This window comes from Macaca mulatta, chromosome 12 (genome assembly GCF_049350105.2).
Source record: "Macaca mulatta isolate MMU2019108-1 chromosome 12, T2T-MMU8v2.0, whole genome shotgun sequence".
Classification (NCBI taxonomy): domain Eukaryota; kingdom Metazoa; phylum Chordata; class Mammalia; order Primates; family Cercopithecidae; genus Macaca; species Macaca mulatta.
Window position 1 is genome coordinate 127847656 of NC_133417.1, and position 24149 is coordinate 127871804.

The 24149-nt window shown below is 38.0% G+C and overlaps 1 protein-coding gene across 3 annotated transcripts in view; it reads right to left on the minus strand.

The window, feature by feature from the left end:
* FARSB (phenylalanyl-tRNA synthetase subunit beta) overlaps positions 1-24149 on the minus strand; it is an 80727-nt gene that overhangs the window by 26375 nt on the left and 30203 nt on the right. For all 3 annotated transcript variants that reach the window (XM_028831151.2, XM_028831150.2, XM_028831149.2), the window contains 3 exons: positions 20012-20104; positions 14291-14408; positions 1612-1767 (listed from right to left, as the gene is read on the minus strand). In XM_028831151.2, the coding sequence (XP_028686984.1) occupies positions 1612-1767; positions 14291-14408; positions 20012-20104 (367 nt within the window). The remainder of the gene's footprint in view (positions 1-1611; positions 1768-14290; positions 14409-20011; positions 20105-24149) is intronic.

The window sequence follows — 24149 nt, forward strand, 5'->3', positions numbered from 1 at the left end:
TGCCATAAACCTGGATGACCTGGTCTTAAAGCAAAATTCTAGGATGGTAAACTGGTAAATAAGTACATACAGGCACTACGAAGGCAGACAACACTGGCAAGGATACTGGGAGGCAGAAGCCGTGGGGTCAACATGCATGACCCGGCTCCAGCTTCCTTAACTTGCCTAACCCCAGTTCCCTCACTCATAAAACCGGGCTCGTGGGCTGGATGAACTCCAAGATCCAGTTCTAACATCTAGAACTCCAGAAGCATAACACATGTCTGCATTTTATTATTTCTCATGGAAAGTGGGTAAAAAATAACTTCCTGCTTATTTAATCTCTCATTTATTTAAAAAAAAAACCAAAAAACCACACACTTCTTCAGCCTAAAAAACCCCATAGATTTCAGGGTTATTTTCAAAGGAGTCTCAAAATGAAAACAAAACAAAAATTAAATACCCACCAACAAAAACAATCCCTGAGGACTAATAAAATAAATATAAGAAAAAACCAAAAATATTACCCCACCAAATCTCACTACAAATAACTGTTAAATAACACTTTAAAAATAAATGCTCTTGGCCGGGCGCGGTGGCTCAAGCCTGTAATCCCAGCACTTTGGGAGGCCGAGACGGGCGGATCACGAGGTCAGGAGATCGAGACCATCCTGGCTAACACAGTGAAACCCCGTCTCTACTAAAAAAATACAAAAAACTAGCCGGGTGAGGTGGCGGGCGCCTGTAGTCCCAGCTACTCGGGAGGCTGAGGCAGGAGAATGGCGTAAACCCGGGAGGCAGAGCTTGCAGTGAGCCGAGATCCGGTCACTGCGCTCCAGCCTGGGCGACAGAGCAAGACTCTGTCTCAAAAAAATAAAAAATAAAAAATAAATAAAAATAAATGCTCCGTTAGAAATTTAAGATGCCAAATAGAGTCATAAAGCACAGTGAGGTAAACAGTAGGATTAAGTGGTAAAATATTTTTCTCAAGTTGTTTCTGGACCTTTCATGTAACGAAATTAATTTAGATTGAAGCTGCAGAAATATGAAAAGCAAAAATTTCAGAATTCCTTGGATAATGAGAAACCATGAATAGAATATTAGGAGCACATATATACCACTTAGTTAGCCTAACTTAAACTCCCCAACAGAGATTGTACAGTGCTTGGGATTTTAAACAGGATTCCCACCCTTGCTCCACCAACTTTATAACTTGATTAACATGTGTGAAGTCTTTCAGAATAACTTCTGAGGGGTCTTTTTTTTTTTTTTTTTTCTTTTGCCTTAAAGCCACCAGACAGGCAGCTTTTGAGTGCAACCCATCACTTTAGGCCTTACCAGCTTCCAGTTAAAACTTCTGGGTTCACCATGGTGCTGATGGCTTAAAGGTACCAGTAACTAGGGGTTACCATAGCTCAGTTGGAACAAAAGTATACTGTGCAGCGCTTATGAGAGTTCTGAAAAGTGTTTTCTTAAAATGCTGGAGGGAAAGGGGATATTTTCTGATTGAAATAAAACTCTATCTCCCTTTCTTTCTAAAATCCCAAATCAAAATTACCAACTTCATGAAAAACAAGGTGTAGCCTCCTCCTGACACTGTCACTAACTCTGGATTTGGCTCATCTGTCTTACCTTCCGATGCTTTGATCACATATCCCCCCTTGTCTTCACCAGGAGGCACATCGAGCAACTGCATAATTCTGTCCAGCAGCCCATGAATGATCTCAAACCCAGGATTCTTGTTGTAATAAACAGCACAGAGATGCCGGTAGTTTTTTGCGCCTACATCTAGGAAGATAAAGGAACTGGTCACAAGGCTGTATTAACCATTGCTTCAGAAACTGATTTACCCCAATACAAACTGAGAAAAAGTCGACAAAAAAGAAAACCAAATATTACACATTCAGAGAAGGATTTAACCTCAGAAATGCAAAATAAGATAAAATAGTCTTTTTTCAGCTTATCAAATTCCCTAAGGTATTTTATTTGGGGGAAAGAGTGAAAACCCTCAATGCTGACCAGGGAAAATAAGACTTCACTGATTGGTAAAATTCTTTGCAAACAATTTAGCAATATATCAGAGCCCTAAAGCTTCATACTCTCTTAATCATAATACTAATACTACTCAAAGGAAATAGTCCTACATACAAAAAGGCTTTAGGTAGAAAGACATTTAGTACATTATTTCCAATAGTAAAATTATAAACAACCTAAATTAGGGATGGCTACATAAAGTACAGTCGATCACTCATCAGGATACTCAGTGGCTATTAGAAAGCATCTTTACGATGGTTTATCATAACATAGCAACAGCAAATAGTAAATGAAAATTTAAGAGAGACCACAAGGTTCAAAAAGAGGCAAAACTAAATTACATTGTTTAAAGAACAAACATAGGTTGGAAAACTATGAAGCAAGTAAGGGAATGACTATGACCAAAGTTAGGCTAACAATTACCCTAGGTTAAAAAGAAGAATCTGTGATGGGAAGGGGTCATATAAGAAGCTTAGGATACTGGCAACGTGCCATTCTTAATGCAGCTGATGGTTACACTAGTGTGTGCTTCGTAATCTCTTCAAAACTACTTACATTGAATACATTCTTCACGAAGCATTAAAAGAAAGCAGAATGCTAAAGTTTATGAAGCTATGCCACAACATGGGTGAATCTTGAGGACATTATGCTAAATTAAATAAGCCACTCACAGTAGGACAAATACTGCATGATTCCACTAATACGAAGTATCTAAGTCTGAAACTCGGAGAAACAGAAAGTAGAACGGTAGCTGCCAGGGGTTGGAGGGAAAGGGAATGGGGAATTGACATTGAATGAGTATAAAAGTTTAGCCATGCAAGATGAAAAGTTCTAGAGACCCACTATATGCACAATGTGCATATAGTTAACACTACTGCAACTGTGCACCTCTAAAAGTTTACTAAGAGGGTAGCTCTCATAGGTTTTTTTACCACAACAATAATAATAATTTTTAAAAGTATATGAAGAATAGGGCCAGGCAAAACAGCTCATGCCTGTAATCCCAGCACTTTGGAAGGCCAGGGCAAGAGTTTGAGACCAACCTGGGCAACACAGCAATACCCCATCTCTACAAAAATAATAATAATTTTAAAAAGATGAAAAACAGAATCACAACTACATAAATATAGCCACAAGCCAAAAAACCCCATGAACAGAGAAAAAGGCTGAAAAGAAATATACCTAAATGTTAACATAAGTTATGTTTGGGTAAGGGTAATTTTTCCCAACTTTTATTTATTTCCCAATTTTTCCATGATTAGTATATGTAACTCTACTTTGAAAATTAAGACAAACTTACAAACTCAATATTTCATTTTGTTTCACTTTATTTTTTGAGATAGGGTCTCGTTCTGTTGCTCATCCTGGTGCAATCACAAATAATATGGAAGTGCACCGCAGCCTCAACTTCCTGGGCTCAAGCAATCCTCCCACCTTAGCCTCCAGGGGAGCTGGGACCATAGGCACGCGCCACCACACTCAGCTAATTTTTAAATTTTTCACAGAGACAAAGTCTCACTCTGTTGCCCAGGCTGGTCTCAAACTCTGGGCTCAAGTGATCCTCCCGCCTTAGCCTCCCAAAGTGCTGGAATTATAGGTGTAAGCCACTGTGCCCAGCTAAAGTCAATATTTAAAAAAAGAATTCCAACAGTCCAAATGAACACTGATGGATAAACAAATTGGTACATCTATACACTACTACTCAGCAATAAAAAGGAAAAAACTGTAGATAGACGACAACTTGGATGACTCTCAAAGGCATTATGCTGAAAGAAACAAGGCTCTCAAAAGGCTACAGACAGTGTGAGTCCATTTATATGACATTCTGGAAAAGGCCAAACTATGGGAACAGAGAACAGATAGTAGTTGTCTGGGGTTAGGTATGGGGAAAACAATGTGACTAAAATAAGGGGTTTTTAGGGTGATAGAACTTTTTGACCTTGTAGTGATAGTTATAATCATCTAAACCTGTAATAAAACTCATTTTTAAAAAGAAGTACCTAGTATAGAGAGGAAGACTGAAAGTCAGCAGTCATCATTTAACTTTGTAACACTGTGGCCCTTCAATAAATTCTGGAGACCACTGCTCTAACATAAATGAATGCTGGCCTCATTCTGCTTTTCATATTAAAAAGAGAAAGAACAAACTAATATCTGAGGGAATAAACTGAAAATAGAAAGCTGCTTGATGTTAGCAGATATTGAGCAAAACTACTTCCACGGATTTACTCCCATAGGTAAAAGCTACTAGCAATGGTTGACATAAAATACAGAATGCCTTTTATCTTCTAGATATCCAATTAAAACACGAACAGTTTAAGACACTGTACTCTAATATTAAAATAATATAAGAGTAAGCACATAAATGGAGTAAAAGGAAAACTAACATTAACTGTTAATCTGTGGTATCGATTATCTGGCACATGCTAGGTATTACCTATCTGTCAATTTATCTATAACCTTATTTAATTCTCAAGACAACCATGCAAGATAAATATTATTATTCCTATAAAACAGATGGAGAAACAAAGCTCAGAACGATTAAGTAACTTGCCCAAAGTCAAACTAATTGGCTGGAGCTAATACAATTAATTATATTGCTAATAAGTTACAAAACCAGGATTTGACCAGAATTGACTGACTCTAAAACCCATGCTCTTTACACTATAGGGTTTACCCAAAAAGATTTAAATGAAAACAAACAATATAACGGCAAACTTATATATGGCTATATATCCACTTAATATGGTCATGGATATGCATTGCTGAAATTTTTTTTATACGATAAACAGATGTTTTAATTTTCAAAAGTTTTTAAAATACTTAAGACTTCCATTTAAGCAATGGAAATAAATAATTTTTAAGGGTCAGTGAAGTTTCTAGCCATGAACAGTATTGTTACTTATGGAAAGTATATTCTGAGTTGAACTTCAGACTGAACAGATACAAAGAAATAACTGCCCTTGCCATTTAACATTTCTTAGTACACACTATATTCAAGGCGCTCTATTCTAGATATTCTTTGATGATGAAGGTCAAAGCCAGTACAAGGCATCTACAACCTAAACTCTCAGTAATGCTTTGTGTTTTTGAGACAGGCTCTCACTCCAGTAGCCCAGGCTGGAGTGCAGCAGCATGATCTTGGCTCATTGCAGCCTTGACTTCCCAGGCTCAGGCGATCCTCCCAACTCAGCCTCCTAAGCAGCTGGGAGTACAAGCACATATCACCATGCCCACTGATTTTTTTTATTAGTAGTAGTAGTAGTCAAGACAGGGTTTTACCATGTTGCCCAGGCTGGTCTCGAACTCCTGGGCTCAGGCAATTTGCCTGCCTCAGCCTCCCAAAGTGCTAAGATTATGGACATGGGCCACCACGCCAGACCTCAATAATTATTTTCTGAGTAGATCCCTAAAGCCTAGAAAAGAAGATAAGCACACACAAATAGCTATTAAACAGGAGCTAGGACAGGCCAGGAGCAGACAGCAGGCCATATCTATGCCAGCTGAGGTAAGCGAGTAGCATACCACTGTCACCTCCATCATTTCCATTTTTAAAGATAAAGAAATTTGGTGTCCAAAAGCTGTAAGTCAACATTAAAATCAGACAGGCACAAAACCTCACTAAACCAACCACATGGATAAACTAAAATGAAAAGCCTGATTCCACTATAGGAATACAAACTTTCTCTCTCTGTGTCTCTCCCTTTCTTTCTTTCTTTCTCTCTCTCTCTCTGTCTCTCTGAAGGGAAAAAATGAACTGAAACAGAACTAAATTATCCCTTTCATACTACTGACTTGCTTCTGGGTATTTTTGCCATGTGGTACCCATTTATTGGTATGGATGTCACATGCTTTCACTTTAACACACAGGCACGTATTGAAACAACTTTGTAACTCCGTTTTTGCTGTGAGAGAATAGCCCAACAGTAACACCACCATTAAGAGACAGCTTAGCAACATAAACTGGAAGTTTTATTTTGATAATCTTTGCCAAATTCCAAGTAATTTTTTCCTTATCTCCAAATTATGTAAAACTGTTATATTTCTGATATGAGCAGCAACATCTGGATTAAAAATTTAGAATTTTAAAAAACAAATTAAGTAAACTTGTGATGAGAATAATAAAATCACAATTAAAAAATTATAGAATTTAGGCCAGGCACAGTGGCTCAGGCCTGTAATCCCAGGACTTTAGAAGGCCGAGGCAGAAGGATCACTTGAGCCCAGGAGTTTCAGACCAGCCTGGGCAACAAAGTAAGACTCCATCTCTAAAAAAAAAAAAAAAAAAAAAAAATTTAAAGATTAGCCAGGCACAGTGGTGGTGTCATGTGCCTGTAGTCCCAGCTCCTTGGGAGGCTGAAGTGAAGGATCCCTTGAGCACAGGAGTTCAAGACTGCAGTGAGCTATGATCATGCCTGGGTGACAGAGTGAGACCCCTGCCTCAAAACAAAAACAAAAACAAAAGAGAACTTAAAAAAATTATACTCTATTTCATTCAAGAACGGTTTCAGGATGTTTATAGCACACACATACAGTAACGAACTGTATATTTTTAGATTTAATTTTGCAATATTTTTAAGAAAGGCCTGACTTCTAGGGCTTTGTATTAAGCCCACCGTAATAATTAGATTAACCACATTATTAAGGCGCCCCATCCCAACTCCATATGGATTGGCTGGCTTTTTACATTTCCTAAGGGTTACTGCTCTCTCTGGAATTACTTCCACATATCTTGCTAAGATACTCCCTCTACTGTAGCTGAACTGAATCAAAGGAGAAAATAACCACAAACTCATTTCCACCCATTCCTCCTTGAAATTGCTGGGTATAGTAACATTCCCATTTCCTAGTATGTTGCACTAAGGGACTATACTACATCACAGGAAGTCCACTGACTGCACACCACAAAATAAGAACTATTTAAAAGTCATGCCAAGGCTAGGGTTTGTTGGAAATGCCTCAGTTCTTTATAACTCAGTTAACAGACCGCTTGTGTCATGCCATCAAACAATTCTGCTTTTTCAATGGGCCTGGCAAGTATGTCAGCCTAAATTATCTATGTATTTCACAGACTTCAAAGTACTGCCTGGAGAGGGCTGATCTAAGCTGCGCAAAGGAGGGGCGGCTAGCTACAATTCTATAAGATGAAAGGACACGCCAAATGATTTTTTAACAGAAAAGAAAAAGGAATGGTACATGATGTCCCCTAGTAAACGATTATTACATATAACTCAGATAGGCTCCTGTTAGGTATAGATCCTCTTCCACCAAAGTACCAATGATTAAAAACTAAGGTGTTTGGTCATGTTATACATGGCACAGACTGGAAAAGAGCAGAGTCTTCCACAGAAACTTGCCACTCCTATTCTCACATTCACCTAAAAGCCCAAAGAAAGATACTAGCAGAAAGCCTACTGGGAGATCAAAACAGCTTCTAGAATAATCAGAGGCTGATATGGAGCTTGAGGTTCATAGTCTGGCCAAGTTAAGAAAATAAAACAAAGCAACTTGATTTTTAAGTCTCTTCCATCCAACAAATTTATTTCACATTGGAACCCACAAGACTATAATTTATATTGCAAATTTTATACATCGCCTGAAGAATTTCAACGCAGGCCTAAATGATTCACTAATGCAACAAGAATCTTATGAAGACATAATGCCTCCAAAAGTCATATTGAATGTGGGTAAACAGGCACCTTTATACACTCTTGGTAGGATGCTAAGTTTGTAAAAAATCCTTTTATGAAGAGAATTTAACAAATTATCAAACATTTAGATGTTTACACCTATGGAATGATCAATTCTAGTTCTAAAAATTCCTATTTGTATAAAGGTACAAGGACATTTCTTGCAACGTAGTTTAGCAAAAGTTTGGTAAAAATCTAAATATTCATAATAATCTAAGTAAATAAATTATAGTACACTGATATGATGGAAGATTATCCAGCCATTAAAAAGAAATGAAGTCAATAGAATGTGCTCAAAAGAGAAATGAGGTGCAGAACAAGACAGGTAAAGTATATCCCATTTGTATAAACACTAAAAAGTATTTATCCATTATCTATGGCTGTAAATAAAAGCATAACATATGCTGACATAAGCACAGAAAAGGGTTGGCAACTAATTCTAAGAGTAGGATTAAGGAGAAGTTGAGTATTAAAAAAAAAGAAAAGATTAGAATTGCTCTTAAATTAAAAATACACATTCATGAAAGGTCTTAAAAACATCACAAATATATTTTCAGTTTTTAAAAAAACATAATAAAGCTTAAGAACAATTTTCCTTAAAATGCTCTCCTATATTATGGCACCAAAGTACAGACTTTCCTTTTTAAAATAGTGCTGAAAAGCCAAGAAACAAATGTGAGGAAAAATCTATGACCTTCTCAACGCATGAAGGAAAAAGTTATGTCCTTGTGGGTTGGCTTTTATTTAGTTAATGTAAACCTGGAATGGATTTTTTTACCTACTAAAAAAAAATACAATATTCAATGCATGACAGGGCACATTATACTCATGTTAGCAGATCTTAACTATGTGGAACCAAATCTATTAAAATAACTTTCTATATTAAAAATGATGTATTTACACAGTTAAGATGCCATCACGTATGCAAATGATGTTACTTCAAAAATTGTTAATGTCAATGCTCCTTACATCCATATTTTTTGAATTATTAATTGGAAACTCTACACGCGAAAAATATGAAATGGTGAAATTAAATTAATCCAGACTGATGACATAAGCTCTCTTCGGAAAACCACATTCCACATGTGGATGCTAGATAATCCTCCATTATTTGAGGGCTCCAGAATTACTGGATAATTTTTCAGAACTGAGGTATTTCACAAGCCCACAATGAAAATGCTTTTATTGAGTTATTTTTAAGCACAGATTTACACAAAAACCTTTAAAAATCTGACCGCTATATTTTCGTAACTTATAAGACAGATACACAAACACCAACATACATATATGGCACAAACCAACAGGAAATTGAAAGAACAAACCAAATCATAAAAAAACAGTGAATTAGGTTTGTTCTGTGATGGCCATGGTGGTCAAGCGAGGAGAAAAGAACAAGACTCTTAAACATATATTGTGACTAAAGTTTAAAAAAAATTCTGGATTTCTACATCCAAACTAAGCAGGGTAAGAAGAAGTAGATGATTCTCTCATTTAGAAAAGTTTCAGGAACAATGTGAAATTTTAAAAGCTATTTTGTCAGTGATTTGAGGGGTATAGGAAATGTAGCTTGCACCAGGACTATAGCAATGCTTCAAAGAAAGTTAAGAATGCTCTGAGCAAAAAGTGAAGGCTTAGCATACTTCATTAAGAAAGTGACACTAACTGGCCCCTATGGGTGGTCAAGAGGCTTTAACCTATCCTATTCCATCTACTATATTTATTAAAATCCAACATTTTGTAAATGTAGTAGTTATAACCAAAATGCATGGCAATTTGATTTTCGGGGTTCTCCACAGATATATGTCAAATTGACAATTGCACGATTGTATCCTGCTAAATCTAAATCACCCTCTTACATTAGAAAGCCAAACCAATCTTTCTTTGGCTCTTGTTCCCTTTATACTTAAACTCACTCAAACCAGTGATATGTTTTCTCTTGCCATTTCAGGGAGATTCTATGTATATATACTGGCAGCTTCAGTGACCATAAAGCAATAAACTACAATGCAGAAGTCAATCTGTGTTTAAGAAAAAGCCTAAATATTGGATTTTGCAAAATACAGTTGGTTTTCTGGGTGTACAGATTAGAAATTCACAATTAGGTCCTTTGCTCCCGAGAAGTCTTTTTTTTTTTTTTTTTAACTATTTGGTTTATAGTTCAGTTGTTCCTGACATTTAACAGAAAAAATAAAAATGTTAAGGACTGAAACCAATCACCAATCAATAGCTCACACAGCAGCCTGATATGGCAGCTTCTGTGCTGCGTCTGCTGACTTCCTTGTTATCAACTGAAAAACATTCACCCCACAGCAGAGTCTGCATTCAACTTCTCATTCCAAAGCCATACACCATTCTGCCCAACAAAAGGCATAAATCGGCTGAGTCCCTTGAGTCATGACTAATTTTGTAAAATGTTGCAGCAACTTCATATCTAGAGTCTCAATAAATGCAGTGGTTGGCTCAGCCTCAAAGAACCTGAATGTGTCTGATTTAGAGTGGAAGTCTTAATGCTCGAAAAGTATGCCTGACACAGTCTCTAAACTGGCAGCCTGACGGCCTCACACAACACGGATGGTCAGTCAAAAAAGTCTACATTAGAATAAGAAACTGTCCAACAAGGTCAAGCACGAAAATTGGGCTAGCAGTCTTTCATCTACTCTTACAGGAATACTGGTCACACAAAATGTGTGGGAGGCATATCGAAATCCAATATGGATTCTATTTTTGTTTTGGAAGACATGCTTGCCCACCCCAAACTGATACAAGGCTGGGAATGTTGGGTTTTTCCTTAGTATTAGAAAACAAATTAATGGCAACTGTTGCTCCCTTCTGAGCTACCAAAGGGCAACTGGTACATTCACTCTGGGCATTATCTGTAAGAATCTGCTCACAGGTTTGTCTCCCTTAAGACTGGCAACTCTTTCTCTGATATTCTAAAGCAGTCTCTAGCAATGAAAAATAACTTACAAATCTTTTCTACCAATGTGCTGTGCTGAATGAGACTGCCTTGCTCATTCTTGCCAATCTATCACCACTCTTTTGAACCAGTAGTTTGGGTACTGCTCCCACCAATGAAAATTTGAGGCATTTTCACATTAACTGGAAAACTATGGTTTAGACTTTTGTCTTCAAAAAAGTTTCATTTTTTAGAAGGAAATTGCTAATGTGAATCCAATAGAGAAAAATGGTTACTGGTTTGAGAAACAGTAAAAACACGTTAATTCACTCAAAAAAAGTAGGTGACCAATTACTCAAAAAACAATGTTCCTGTTTCCATAAATAAATTCCCACGTTCGTCTGTTTCAGTTTTCTTATTCTAAAAAAAAAAAAAAAAAAAAAAAAAAAGGCATAACAGAACCAATTAAATCAAAAGTGAGGATAAGAATTGGCCCTGAGTGCCTCAGCAAGGTGACATTAGCCCTTTAATGGACAGCTAAGGCTTTCAAGTCATTCCAGTAAAAAATTCCCATAAACCAGGATGCTACGTTATCTGAGTTTAGGAATTGTAAACATCTTAACAACAAGAGCAAACACCAACAGTTCTTATTACGTGGCTAGAACTTTTCAAACTGTAATTTCATTTAATCCTTATAACATATCAATGAAATAAGTGCTATCATTATTCCCACTGTACAGATGAGGAAGCTGAGCCACAGAGAGAATAAACAAATTGTCCAAAGTTAAGCAGCTGGTAAAGGCAGAACCATGACTCAAAGCCAAGCACTCTGGCTGCAGAGTCTCTCTATGGAACCGCAGTGCTTTGCTGCCTCCCCTGTTGTCCTCTATGTACACCAGATGACAAGTAGGGAATCCACATGTACATATGTAGAATACTCCATCAGAAAAGCTCATTTTGTTATGAAATAAAATCCAGGCCTACCTAAACAGAAAACATACTCCAAATAAACTAAAGCAAACCTATGTTTTCAAGATGGTAGACTTACCAAGCACATTTACCTCCCTTCATTTCTCAAATACCATTGATGATGGAAAACTTTTTAAAAAAAGAATAAAGCAGAATGGTACAAGACAACAGGCAAAAATAATATCAGAAATGAATCAATGGAGAAAATAGAGCAGAGTAATTATAACGAAAGACAGATATAAAAGAGGTTTCCTATAGAAATAGGAACTATCCTTCCCAACGAAACAAAGTATCACAGAAATGCAAATCTAAAAGCTATATGAATTGAGTTTCTGGGATGATTTTCTAAGTCATTTCTTCTTTCTTTCTTTCTTTTTTTTTTTTGAGCGGGGGGCAAGGCGGGGGAGACAGGGTCTTACTCTGTTGCCCAGGCTGGAGTACAGTTGGTGTAAACATAGCTTACTGTAGCCTCAACCTTCTGGGTTCAAAAGATCCTCCCACCTTGGCCTCCCAAAGCACTGGGATTATAGGCATAAGCCAACACGCCTGGCCACCTAGGTGATCTGTTAGAAGATGGCCTATAGCACTAGCACCTAAGAAGAGTTCTCTCAATAGGAAGTCATCCTAAGCATAGGCCTTGGGGCCAGAAAGAGAAGCAGGGTACAGTGTATACCTGGGCCTTTCCAACAAACACAAATTAAAACAAAAATAGCAAAGGCACCACTACCCAGGACTAAAATACTGTCAAGTGCCCCATCCCTGCAACAACCCCAGTTTCCTCACTCGCACCCTCCGCCTGGTTGTGAGCATGCCCAGCCCCACAGAACCGTGCAAAGCCCTCAGGGAGCCCTACCGATCAGGGAAGAGGCCTACTGCTGAAACAGTATTACAACACTTTTGAGGAAACCCATGTAATTAACCTAATCCTGATTTATAAATGTAACCATATATTTCTAAACACGAACAGATCATCAACGATCAAAACAATGTAAAATGCAAATGAATAAGATGAATGGAAACAACTCAAGGCTAACAGAAAAATTTGACAATGGAATTATATCAAATTCTCAGTTATCTCTACCAATGGAGGATTTAAGGTACAAGAACACTCAAAACTATTTGTAGCTGGCACTAAAAATGTTTTCTGATTTTTACTACAGTAAATTTACCACCTAAAGAAAATTCTACATAGTGATATTAAACATGAACTTTCATTCTCTAAGGATGTGTGACGGAGACCTATACTATGGCTCCAGCTCCAAGTTCAATATTTTATGCAGCCCTGGGCAAATTACCACTTTCTGTCTTAATTTTCCAATCCATTAAATGGGACAATAGTGGGGAACAGATGGAATCCAGCCTTGGCTGGAAAGTTTGCCATGGACAGTACTAGCTCTGGTCATACCTCTATAATTCCTAAGATAGGTCGATTTACAGTCAATAGTTGTGACCACTTTGTAAAGTTAAGAATAATAGGTTTATCCTCTTCAGGAGAAATTGAGAATAAGGTCTCTGCTTTTGTCAACTGATTCAAAAGAACACAGTCTGAATTCTGTAGAGTCTAGAGTAAGCATCGCGGCATAAACACTGCTAGGAATTGATCTGTTAAATCCGGAAACCAAGGAAACACAGCAATTGAGTCCCTTCAGGTACTGCTCACCAAGGGACCAATGCACATACAGCTTCGAACAGTCAGATTTGTATCAGAGACTGAATTCCTTGGCAATCAAGTGGAGGTGCTTACTAAATATATACTCATTAAACAACCACCCCATTCCAAGTGTGGACCAAGCAACCCACTGTACTAACAAGTCCAGGGCTTACTCAAAAGGAACAAAAACTGGTCAAACACATTCGCAGTCACTGGTACAACGGTAACAATGGACAGTCACTGCTAAAGCAGAATGACATGATATCAAGTATGTTAAGACAATATGCACACAAATCATGTCATATAAGAAAATGTTCCACAGTGCTTGTCAAGTTGAGGTTTTAATAGAAATCTTCTTAATTATTAAATTCTTTGTTGAAAAATGCTTTCCATTAAAAGAAATGAGAGAGACAGCAACCAAATAGCTGGACCTTAAATTCTGATTCAAATAAATTAATCATAAAAATGAAATTTATAAAACAAACAAAACTAAAGTTGTAGTGCTTATCTTTTAGAAATACATACTAAAGTAGTTGGGTGCCGGTGGCTCACGCCTGTAATCCCAGCACTTTGGGAGGCCAAGGCGGACAGATCACCTGAGGTCAGAAGTTTGAGACCAGCCTGGCTAACATGGTGAAACACCAGCTCTACTAAAAACACAAAAATTAGCTAGGTATGGTGGCACACACCTTTAATCCCAGCTACTCAGGAGGCTGAGGCACAAGAATCACTTGAACCCAGGAGGCAGAGGTTGCAGTGAGCCAATATCAGGCCATTGCACTCCAGCCTGGGTGACAGAGTGAAACTGTCTCCAAAAAAAAAACAAACTACTACTAAAGTGTTTGCTGATGAAATGATACAATGTCTATGATTCATATTAAAATAATATGGGAAGTTGATAGTGGTATAGATGAAAGAAGCCTGTCCATGTGTTAGTAACTGTTGAAGATGGGGGCTGGGTACCTAGGGGCTAATTATACTACTTTTTCTGCTTTTATGTATAGTTAAGGTTTTCATAATGAAAAAAATGCTTTAAATACACAAATCAAATCAAAGGTGACTTATTCTTACCTGTATTAGAATCTTTTATTACAATGTCGGAGATTTCAAACAGTTTCAGAGGAAGGGGCATCTTACGATTTGCTGCTATGGTCTTCAGGAGGCCAGGAAGAAGGGTAGTGCGTGCCACCTACAGGAAAAGACATGAAATTGCACTGACCAAATACGACCCAAACAAACAAACTTGGTGAAAGACAAAGACTATGGCAGAAAGACTATGGCTTCATAGGAAGACACTTCTGGAAAATGCATTGCCCTAAAATATCAAAGTCACTTTCAATTTTCAACTCCAGAATACTGCAATTGAACTGAAAAGAACTGAAAACATTCTGGCTTCCAAATTTACAAAATAAAAAATCATAAATGTGATTAAAAAATAAATGAGAAACAAATATAACCTAAATATGTTTGCTCATATCTAAGGCATGATTATTTTATTCATTATCATTCATTATTTCATTTTTCCTTTTTTTTAGAGACACAGTCTCACTCTTTCGCACAGGGTGGAGTGCAGTGGGCACAATCATAGCTCACTGCAGCCTCAAATGCCTCAAACCGCTATAGCAGGAGGCAAATGCCTCCTGCCTCAGCCTCCCAAGTAGCTGGAACTACAGGTACATACCACTGCACCCAGCTAATTGATTATCATCTCAAAAACTAAAGTTTGCTTTCAAGATTTCAAATGCATGTATGCAAGTTTTCATATCCTGCCTCATTTCACAAAGTAATTGAAATAGACTACAAGAAATACAAATGTTTAAGTAGATTAAATATAGGTCAGGCACCGTGGCTCATGCCTGTAATCCCAAAGCTTTGGGAGGCCAAGGTAGGAGGAACACTTGAGGCTAGCAGTTTGAGACCAGCATGGGCAACATAGCAAAACACCACCTCCACAAATTTAACAATTAGCTGGGTATGGATACATGCCTTCAGTTTCAGCTACTCGGGAGGCTGAGGTGGAGAATTGCCTGAGCCCAGGAGTTCAAGGTTACAATAAGCTATAATCATACCACTGCACTCCAGCCGAGGCAACAGAGACCCTGTCTCTAAACAAATAAATAAATACAACCATAAATAGATTAAATATGAATTACTCAAAATTAGGACCAGGAAAAATGTAAATGCAATTAAAACACCACCACAATGAGGAAAACAGAACACAAATACGTAGGTGCTAAAAAATATATACAGCTGCTATGGGTAGGCTGTAACTACAGTTCTAAACTTTTCATTAACTAAAGCAAATGTGAAAGTATGTACAGTCATTTCATTCCTACTGTTCCTAAGAAATGCATACCCTGGTACATTTGAAAAAAGCAAAACTTTCCTGCTTTGTATGCAAAATAAATTTCTCCCTGTGAGCTATACGGAATATATTAGCTTCCAACACATGTTACCAGAAGGGTTTTATAAGCAGTGGTATAACATTACTGTGAGAGTCTGGGCTCTGCATTCATACACCAAGCACTATTATCTTTTCCCTAGACAACTGCATAACGTTCTTCTGTGCTTCCACTCCTGCCACCTTGTGGCCTATTCTCCATACAGAGCAGTCCTTTAAGACGGAAATCAGATCATGCAACTCCCCTGGTCAAAAATCTCCAAGAAGTTTCCATTAAATTTTGAATAAAATCCATGGCCTACCTGGGGCCGTGTGATGTGCCCTGCCTCCCTTTCTACCCTCAAGTCCTGCTGCTCCCACAGGCTTACTGCACTCCAGCCATACTGGAGGCCACACTGGTCAGCAAGTAGATTTCCATCCTGAGGCCTCCACGCTTACTCTGCTCATACATTCTTCCTTTAGGTTCACATGTGGCTTCCTTCCTTCCTTCAAGGGTCTGCTCAAATGTTCTCTCCTACAGAGGTTTGCCCTGAACACCCAAGCTAAAACATAGACCTTCTTAGATCCTGCACAAGTAACCATAAGACCCTAAATGGAATTGCTAGACTGTGTTTTGAAGGAAAAAGAGAACGTCTTTCCCATCACACTCACTATACCAACAAGCTGCTATTCGCCTTCAACGTGGTGCTTCTTAAATATTGTTCATTTTCCCCATTGGAGGGCAAGTGCCCAAACCATTCACAGAAACGAAACTACAATGTTAAAAGTTAAAAGGAAATTTAACTTATTGAAATACAATAAACAAACTACTGTTATAGAAAACTTTTCTTAATTTTATCAGTGTATTTTATAGATATGCCTTATTTGCATATTTAAAAACCTACAGAAATACAAAAAATTACACCTGAATCTGATCAAGCTTCTATATCCAACTACCAATTTACTGGAAACTTAGGGAGCCACTGGAACATATTCAGCAAAATCCTAAATGTAATAATTCTGTAGGACAAATGACTCAGTTTCTTCAATAAACAAACTGAAAGGAAAAGAAAGATGGAAGGATGAGAGGCACAACTTGTAGATTAACAGAGACATGAAAAGCATATAAATCAATGTCAATGTATGAACCACATTTGAATACCAACTCAAACTGTTAAAAAAAAAAAAAATTGATAGGAAGCTGAGATGGGCGGATCATGAGGTCAGGAGATCGAGACCATCCTGTCCAACATGGTGAAACCCTGTCTCTACTAAAAATACAAAAATTAGCTGGGGGTGGTGGCCCGCGCCTGTAGTCCCAGCTACTTGGGAAGCTGAGGCAGGAGAATCGCTTGAACCCAGGAGGCGGAGGTTGCAGTAAGTCAAGATTGCGCCTCTGCACTCCAGCCTGGCAACAGAGTGAGACTCTATCTCAAAAAAAAAAAAAAAAATTGACAATTGGGAAAACTGAAACAATGACTGGATATGTGAGGTGATTAAGGAATATTATTGTTAATTTGGAAGGGGTGTGGTAATATTCTGTAAGTTTGTTTATTGTCACTATAATAAAATTTTACATATTTTAGCCAAGTTGTATTTTTATCTTGTCCATTCTCTAACATATTTACTATCAGAAAAGAGCCCAAAGTTAAGAATTATGCAGGAGAAAGAATGGATTTAGACAAGAAACTGAGTTATAGGCCCATGAAGAATTTTACATTTAACCTAACCATAAATAAATATAAACCTCTTAGCCAAATTAGTAGTAGTAGGACTCACCTATTGGTAAAGCAAGGTAAAATATAGAATCTGTTAGGTCAAAAGATAGGCACTCTCTTTCATCTTTAAGGTACTTTACGCAGAAAGATTGATTCCTAAGTGTGCTAAGCCACAGCTATTTATAGTGACATTTAATGCATTTCTGATTATTTTCCTTCCACTTATATAAAATAGATAAGGCAGGATGTAAATCCTGAAGAACATAACAGTTACCACATCTTAAGAAATCTATCAAGCTTCAGTAGGGGAATATAAGGCAAAGAGGGAGGTGGGGGGCAAGAGCTGAAAAACTACCTGTTGGGTACTATGCTCAATACTGGGTGACGGGTTCAATCACACTCCAAACCTCAACATCATGTAATATACCTTTGTAACAGACTTACACATATACTAACTGAATCTAAAATAAAAGTTGAAAAAAAGGCCAAGCGAGTTGGCTCACACATGTCATCCCAGCACTCTGGGAGGCCATGGGGGGGGGTAGATCGCTTGAGGCTGGGAGTTCGAGACCAGCCTGGCCAACATGGTAAAACCCCATCTCTATTAAAGTACAAAAATTAGCAAGGTATGGTAGCACACGCCTATAATCCCAGCTACTCGGGAGGCTGGGGCACAAGAATCGCTTGAACCCAGGAGGCGGAGGTTGCAGTGAGCCAAGACCAGGCCACAGCACTTCAGCCTGGGCAAGACAGTGAAGCTCCGTCTCAAAAAGACAAATAAAAATAAAATAAAGTTTTTTTAAAAAAGTAATCTAAGTAAAACTGGGAGAAAAAGGTGCATTTGGAATAAACAAAAATCCATTAATATTTACTGAAAAATCATTCTATGCAAATGAATTTGAATACCTCTTATTAAAAAGAACACTATGGGCAAATTTTAAAAGCAATAGGAAACTAGACCTCAGAAAACAAAATATAAAAATTCATTATTATAATCCTTCCAAAATTAGTATAAGGATTCTTCAAAGTTCTGACCCTAAATATAGATAAAGAATTCATATACTTGATATATATTACCAATTAGCTCTTTAATTAGTCTAGCTGTAATCTACAACATTAGTAGGTGGTTCTATAGATAAAATTTAGAATTTTTAAATTTAGATTTAAACACTTTCAGAACTTTTAGAATTGTTTTTAGAACTAACCCATCCCTTATTTTTGTATAAGTAAAAACCAAAATCCAAAGAAACGATTTTAAATCAGAATTCAGATATTATTTATAATAGCATTAACCTTCTTTAAAATATAGCCTTCCAGTTCTAAGATTCCCCTTGATTCTAGAAGAAGACATGATTTTCTCTAAAATCTGGGTTAAAAAACACACAGATTTGTACATGCAAGAGAAACAGAACAAGAGCTTATTAGTATAAAAGAGATAGAACTATTTAAAGTTATTAATAAGCGGCCGGGCGCGGTGGCTCAAGCCTGTAATCCCAGCACTTTGGGAGGCCGAGACGGGCGGATCACGAGGTCAGGAGATCGAGAGACGATCCCGGCTAACACGGTGAAACCCCGTCTCTACTAAAAAATACAAAAAAAAAAACTAGCCGGGCGAGGTGGCGGGCGCCTGTAGTCCCAGCTACTCGGGAGGCTGAGGCAGGAGAACGGCGTAAACCCGGGAGGCAGAGCTTGCAGTGAGCTGAGATCCGGCCACTGCACTCCAGCCTGGGTGACAGAGCAAGACTCCGTCTCAAAATAAATAAATAAATAAATAAATAAAGTTATTAATAAGCAACGATGGTATAATTTTTAAATGCCCTCCCTTTATAGTTAATATCCTAATCTATAACACAAATCACTTAATACTTAATATTAAGGTAGTATCATTCTCATTTAAATATTCCTAAACTCTAAATGAAACTGCCAATAAACTTAGACAATTACAATAAAAGAAATAAGCAGCACAGTCAAGAACTGATATAATGGGCAATTTCAAAGTGAATGACTTACGGAGGAACTGGGAACAGGTTTTGTTCTTTTATTACAAATGAACGGAAAAGAGATGAAATCTGGCTAGGTGCAGGGGCTCATGCCTGTAATCCCAGCACTTTGGGAGGCCAAGGTCACTTTGTGGATCACTTGAGGTCAGGAGTTCAGGACCAGCCTCACCAACATGGTGAAACCCCCTCTCTACTAAAAATACAAAAATTAGCCAAGCATCGTGGCGCACACCTATAATCCCAACTACTTGGGAGGCTGAGGCAGGAGAATCGCTTTAACCTGGGAGGCAGAGGTTGCAGTGAGCCGAGATCATGCCACTGTACTCCAGCCTGAGAAACAGAGCAAGACTCTGTCTCAAAAAATAAAAATTAAAAAAAAAAAAAAGATGAAATCAGAAAATAGTGTTAAAAAATCAATTATGAAATGGAAAGTTCAGACAAGAGGGACTGGGCCAGATAATACAAAGCAAGTAAGAACCCAGTATGAAGCTAATCAAGAAAATATTATTTTTAAAAGTGTTAAGAATTTTTGGCAGTATAGCACGTAATAACCAACTATAAACTTACCCAAGAAGATACTATAAAAAAGCTCTAAGATTTCACCATCTCAGGTATAATAACTGAAGAGACTTTTCCTAACTCATGTACTGCCTCTCGGTTTTTACCTGAATTCTCACCTACTTAAAATTCTTACCTGAAATTCAGCTGTTTTAGGATTACTTATGTGGACTGCCTTTGTTGCAGAGATATCCAAACCAAGTTTATCAGCTATATCTTCTTGGGAGCACTGTGAAGTACATACAAAACAGATTAATATGGAAAAGCAATTACTTAAGTTTAAAATAAAAAGTAATGCTGTAAGTCAACTTCTAAGAACAACGTATATTCTCTACATATATCAGCAAGTTAAGAATAGGCCTGGTGTCAGCTGGAGTAAATGTAATAAAAAAAAAATAAACAAATAAAAAAGAATAAGCTAAGAATAAATACACATCAATCTCAGGCCCGCAGCAGATGGAATTTAACATTAATACTTCTTTCACAATGAGTCCTAGGCATCATACAGAGCTAAAGTAAATTTTTCACGTGGAGATGGTATAAACTGTACTCAGGCCCTTCCTAAGCTAGTTTCCCATTTATCTTTCCAATCTAATCTCCCATGATGCCCTAGCCATTCCCTAAACCTTATGTTTCCCTACCTTACCTGAAATGCCATCCCAGCCCCACTTGCTGCTATTCCCTAAGGCAGACTTAAATGACCTCTCTTCCGTAATAATATTCCTAATGACTCTAGTCAGAAACTTTCCCTCCCTCCTTGGTATTTCATGACTTTCCATTTTGACTACCATTGTAACCCTTGCTAAATCCACACTGACTTGTGGCAGAACAGTAGGACTGAGAACAGAATTCAAGTGACTGGAACTCTGCCCAGTGCTCTTTTATTGTATCACTTAACTTCTGTGCACATGCCTGAAACTCTTACAACAAATAAACTGCTGAGTACCCAGTGATCAAAGAGAAAGATGCTTGCCACCCTCAGAAACCAGCATTGTAGGCAGAAGTTATGAAATTAAAAACTCACTGACGATTAGATACATCAAGTCTAATAATAAATGATATAATGAGATAATGCAATTATGGTGCCTGGCACAGAGTAAGCGCTCAAAAAATATCAACAATGATGATAACTGACAAATCATTACCAAGGATAAATTATTATCATGTATATTAATGCTAGCTTTTTGAAAGAGCATTTAAAACGTAACACAAAAACTGACGTACCATCAGATTATTGTACTATTTTCCAATGTTAGGCAATATTGTTCATTATACTGTTCTACAACCAGTTTTCAAAGGCTAGTTGGCATGCATTTCACTTATTAAAACAAAATGGCACACACCAACTGAAATGGTAAGAATTCATTTCATGTCAATGTCAGTTCTAGTGATTCTTGCCATGCTTTCTCGAGAAAGATCCTGAAGCCACATCCAGGCATAGCAGAAAACAGCTCCCTGATCTGCTATGGCTGCTGAGGTGGAGAATGGTGGCAGGCACACTGGGGATAAGCGTTTTCCCCACAGCATAAAGAAGTTTTATACCAACATTTAGGTATAATTTGATTGATTAATTAGGAAATGCAATTGACATGAAGCAATCTACTCTCAAATGAAACTAGTTCTCTCTGTGTAAAAGAAAAAAACACTCCAAAGACACATGGCAATGCAGCTGTGTATCTGGGTGACCTTGTATTTTATCACGGCAATGGATAATAAGGGATAGTGACAAGAGGCAATTTAAATTAAGCTACCCTGAAGTGGCAGTAGTTAGTACACAGTAAGAAACTTTTTTTTTTTGTTTGAGACAGTCTCACTCTGTTGCCCACACTGGAGTTCAGTGGCGCAATCTCGGTTCGCTGCAACCTCCATCTCCCAGGCAGATTCAAGCGATTCTCCTGCCTCAGTCTCCCGAGTAGCCGGGATTAGAGGTGTGCACCACCACACCCGACTAATTTTTGTATTTTTAGTAGAGACGGGGTTTTGCCAAGTTGGCCAGGCTGGTCTCGAACTCGTAGCCTCAAGTGATCCGCCCGACTAGGCCTCCCTAAGTGCACGGGATTACATGCCTGCCAGGAACTTTTTTAATGTTAATATTTATGTGTTTATTTTAATGTGTTAGAAAAATACAACAAGTAAATGAACCTCATAATTTTTACAGATATTATTCCTATAACAAGGCTGAAGTACATAAGTCAACTTAAAAGTGAGCCAATTTAAAAGAATATAACTACTATGCAGATATAGCAAAAATCATTATGATGAAATGTGAATTATTTACACTTGGAAAGTCAGGGACTAGGTTTCAGGAAAAAAAAATGGCTGTTACTCTTGTGCAAAACTGGATTTAACAACATAGACCGTCTTTGCTCAGTGATGCTTAGGCTTGCCTATAAACATCTTCGTAGACATCTTTAATGTTAAAAGTCCTACAGGAAAATTTAGTACAAATCTGAAACTCTCTAGGAGCTCACCCCTTTCTCTTCCCCTCAGTGATAAACAATGAATATATTAAAGTGACTTTGGACAGCTGAACAGGCTGTTTCTAACGTCCCTGGTGTGACAGTTCAGTCACAGGCCTTGGATGCAGACAGGCATGGGCGGGAATCCCTGATCCACAGCCACGGCGCAGGACAAGTTACTTAAATCAACTGCTGTGAAAGACAGGAACGCCCGCTTCACAGGCGTATACTGAGAAGAAACAGAATCGTGTACACAAAGCCCTTGGCACAGGGTGAACATTCCCTGCAGAGAAGCCACTCGTCAAGACTCAGCCTCTGTGCTCCTCTAAAGACACATGAGGCTCCAAGGTTACAAAATTAAACTGCACCACTAATATAAAAGGGCAGGGAAAAATGCATACCCAAGTTTTAACAGCAGTTGTTTCTGGGGAGGAAAAGAGGATTCGAAGTGAGGAAGAGAACTGTTATGGTTTACTCTAATGGTTAAAGTATGAGTCCTTTAAAATAAGATGTATTCCTGGCCGGGCGCGGTGGCTCAAGCCTGTAATCCCAGCACTTTGGGAGGCCGAGACGGGCGGATCACGAGGTCAGGAGATCGAGACCATCCTGGCTAACCCGGTGAAACCCCGCCTCTACTAAAAAAAAAAAACAAAAAACTAGCCGGGCGAGGTGGCGGGCGCCTGTAGTCCCAGCTACTCGGGAGGCTGAGGCAGGAGAATGGCGTAAACCCGGGAGGCGGAGCTTGCAGTGAGCTGAGATCCGGCCACTGCACTCCAGCCTGGGCGACAGAGCAAGACTCCGTCTCAAAAAAAAAAAAAAAAAATAAGATGTATTCCTATGACACTCATATGTTTTAAAAAATAAAAATATATTTCTCAATGTTATTTTTGGTATTTCATTTTACATGAAATCGTGGATGCTCACAACTACAAATATGTGTATATATATGTACACAGATGAATGACATGGCATTGCAGACCTAGCGTACATGGTATGAGACCATGGAAAAGCACTGTTCTAGGAGGCCAAAGGTCAGGACTCTGCTCATGATATAATGAGATCATGCAAGCATAGTGGCCAGGAACATAGCAGTTCTCCTGCTGTCCGTGTAAAATGTGCTACATACTTATCCTCTCTCAGCCTCAGGCTTCCTCATTGGTGCAGTGCCTGACATATAATAAATGCTCAACAAATGTTGAATGAATGACTGCTGAATCAGAAAAATCAAAGTATTAAGCAAACTAGAAGTAGGGTCCCTTAAATACCATAAAAGATTGAGAATTTCAGGGCTAGGGCTGAGTTGCAGAGGAGAAAAAGAAGTAGCTTCCTTTCCCCTCATAGATTAAACATACTTGAATGCTGAAGAACTACATTGTAGGCACCGCAGAAATGCTCAGCAAGAGGGAAAAATGGAACTACAAATTGCATACACATTTTATTCTTTCATATGGTCAATCTGGTGGGGGAGGGAGATATCCTTCTGATTTTGTAATAAAAGTCATTTCCTGATTTAGGCCTTTTATGTCAGCTTTTCAACTCAAAGCAAATGTTTGTGAACATGTTCAAAGACAAAGAAATTAATTTAATGTGGAACAGTCCACAAGCCTTTACCCAGGGCGGCATCTAGTGGGCACAGCCATAACCAAATTAAGACCAAATATTCTAACTTAATAAATTTGGTTATGAAATACATTGTGAACTCTCAACACTCACATCAAACTATAAAATACTTTGTCATCTGTCATTTAAGGTATGTTTTTCTAGGCCTTCATTTTCTTTTGTGGCTGTAAAAAGAAAAGCTTCAACATTACTTTT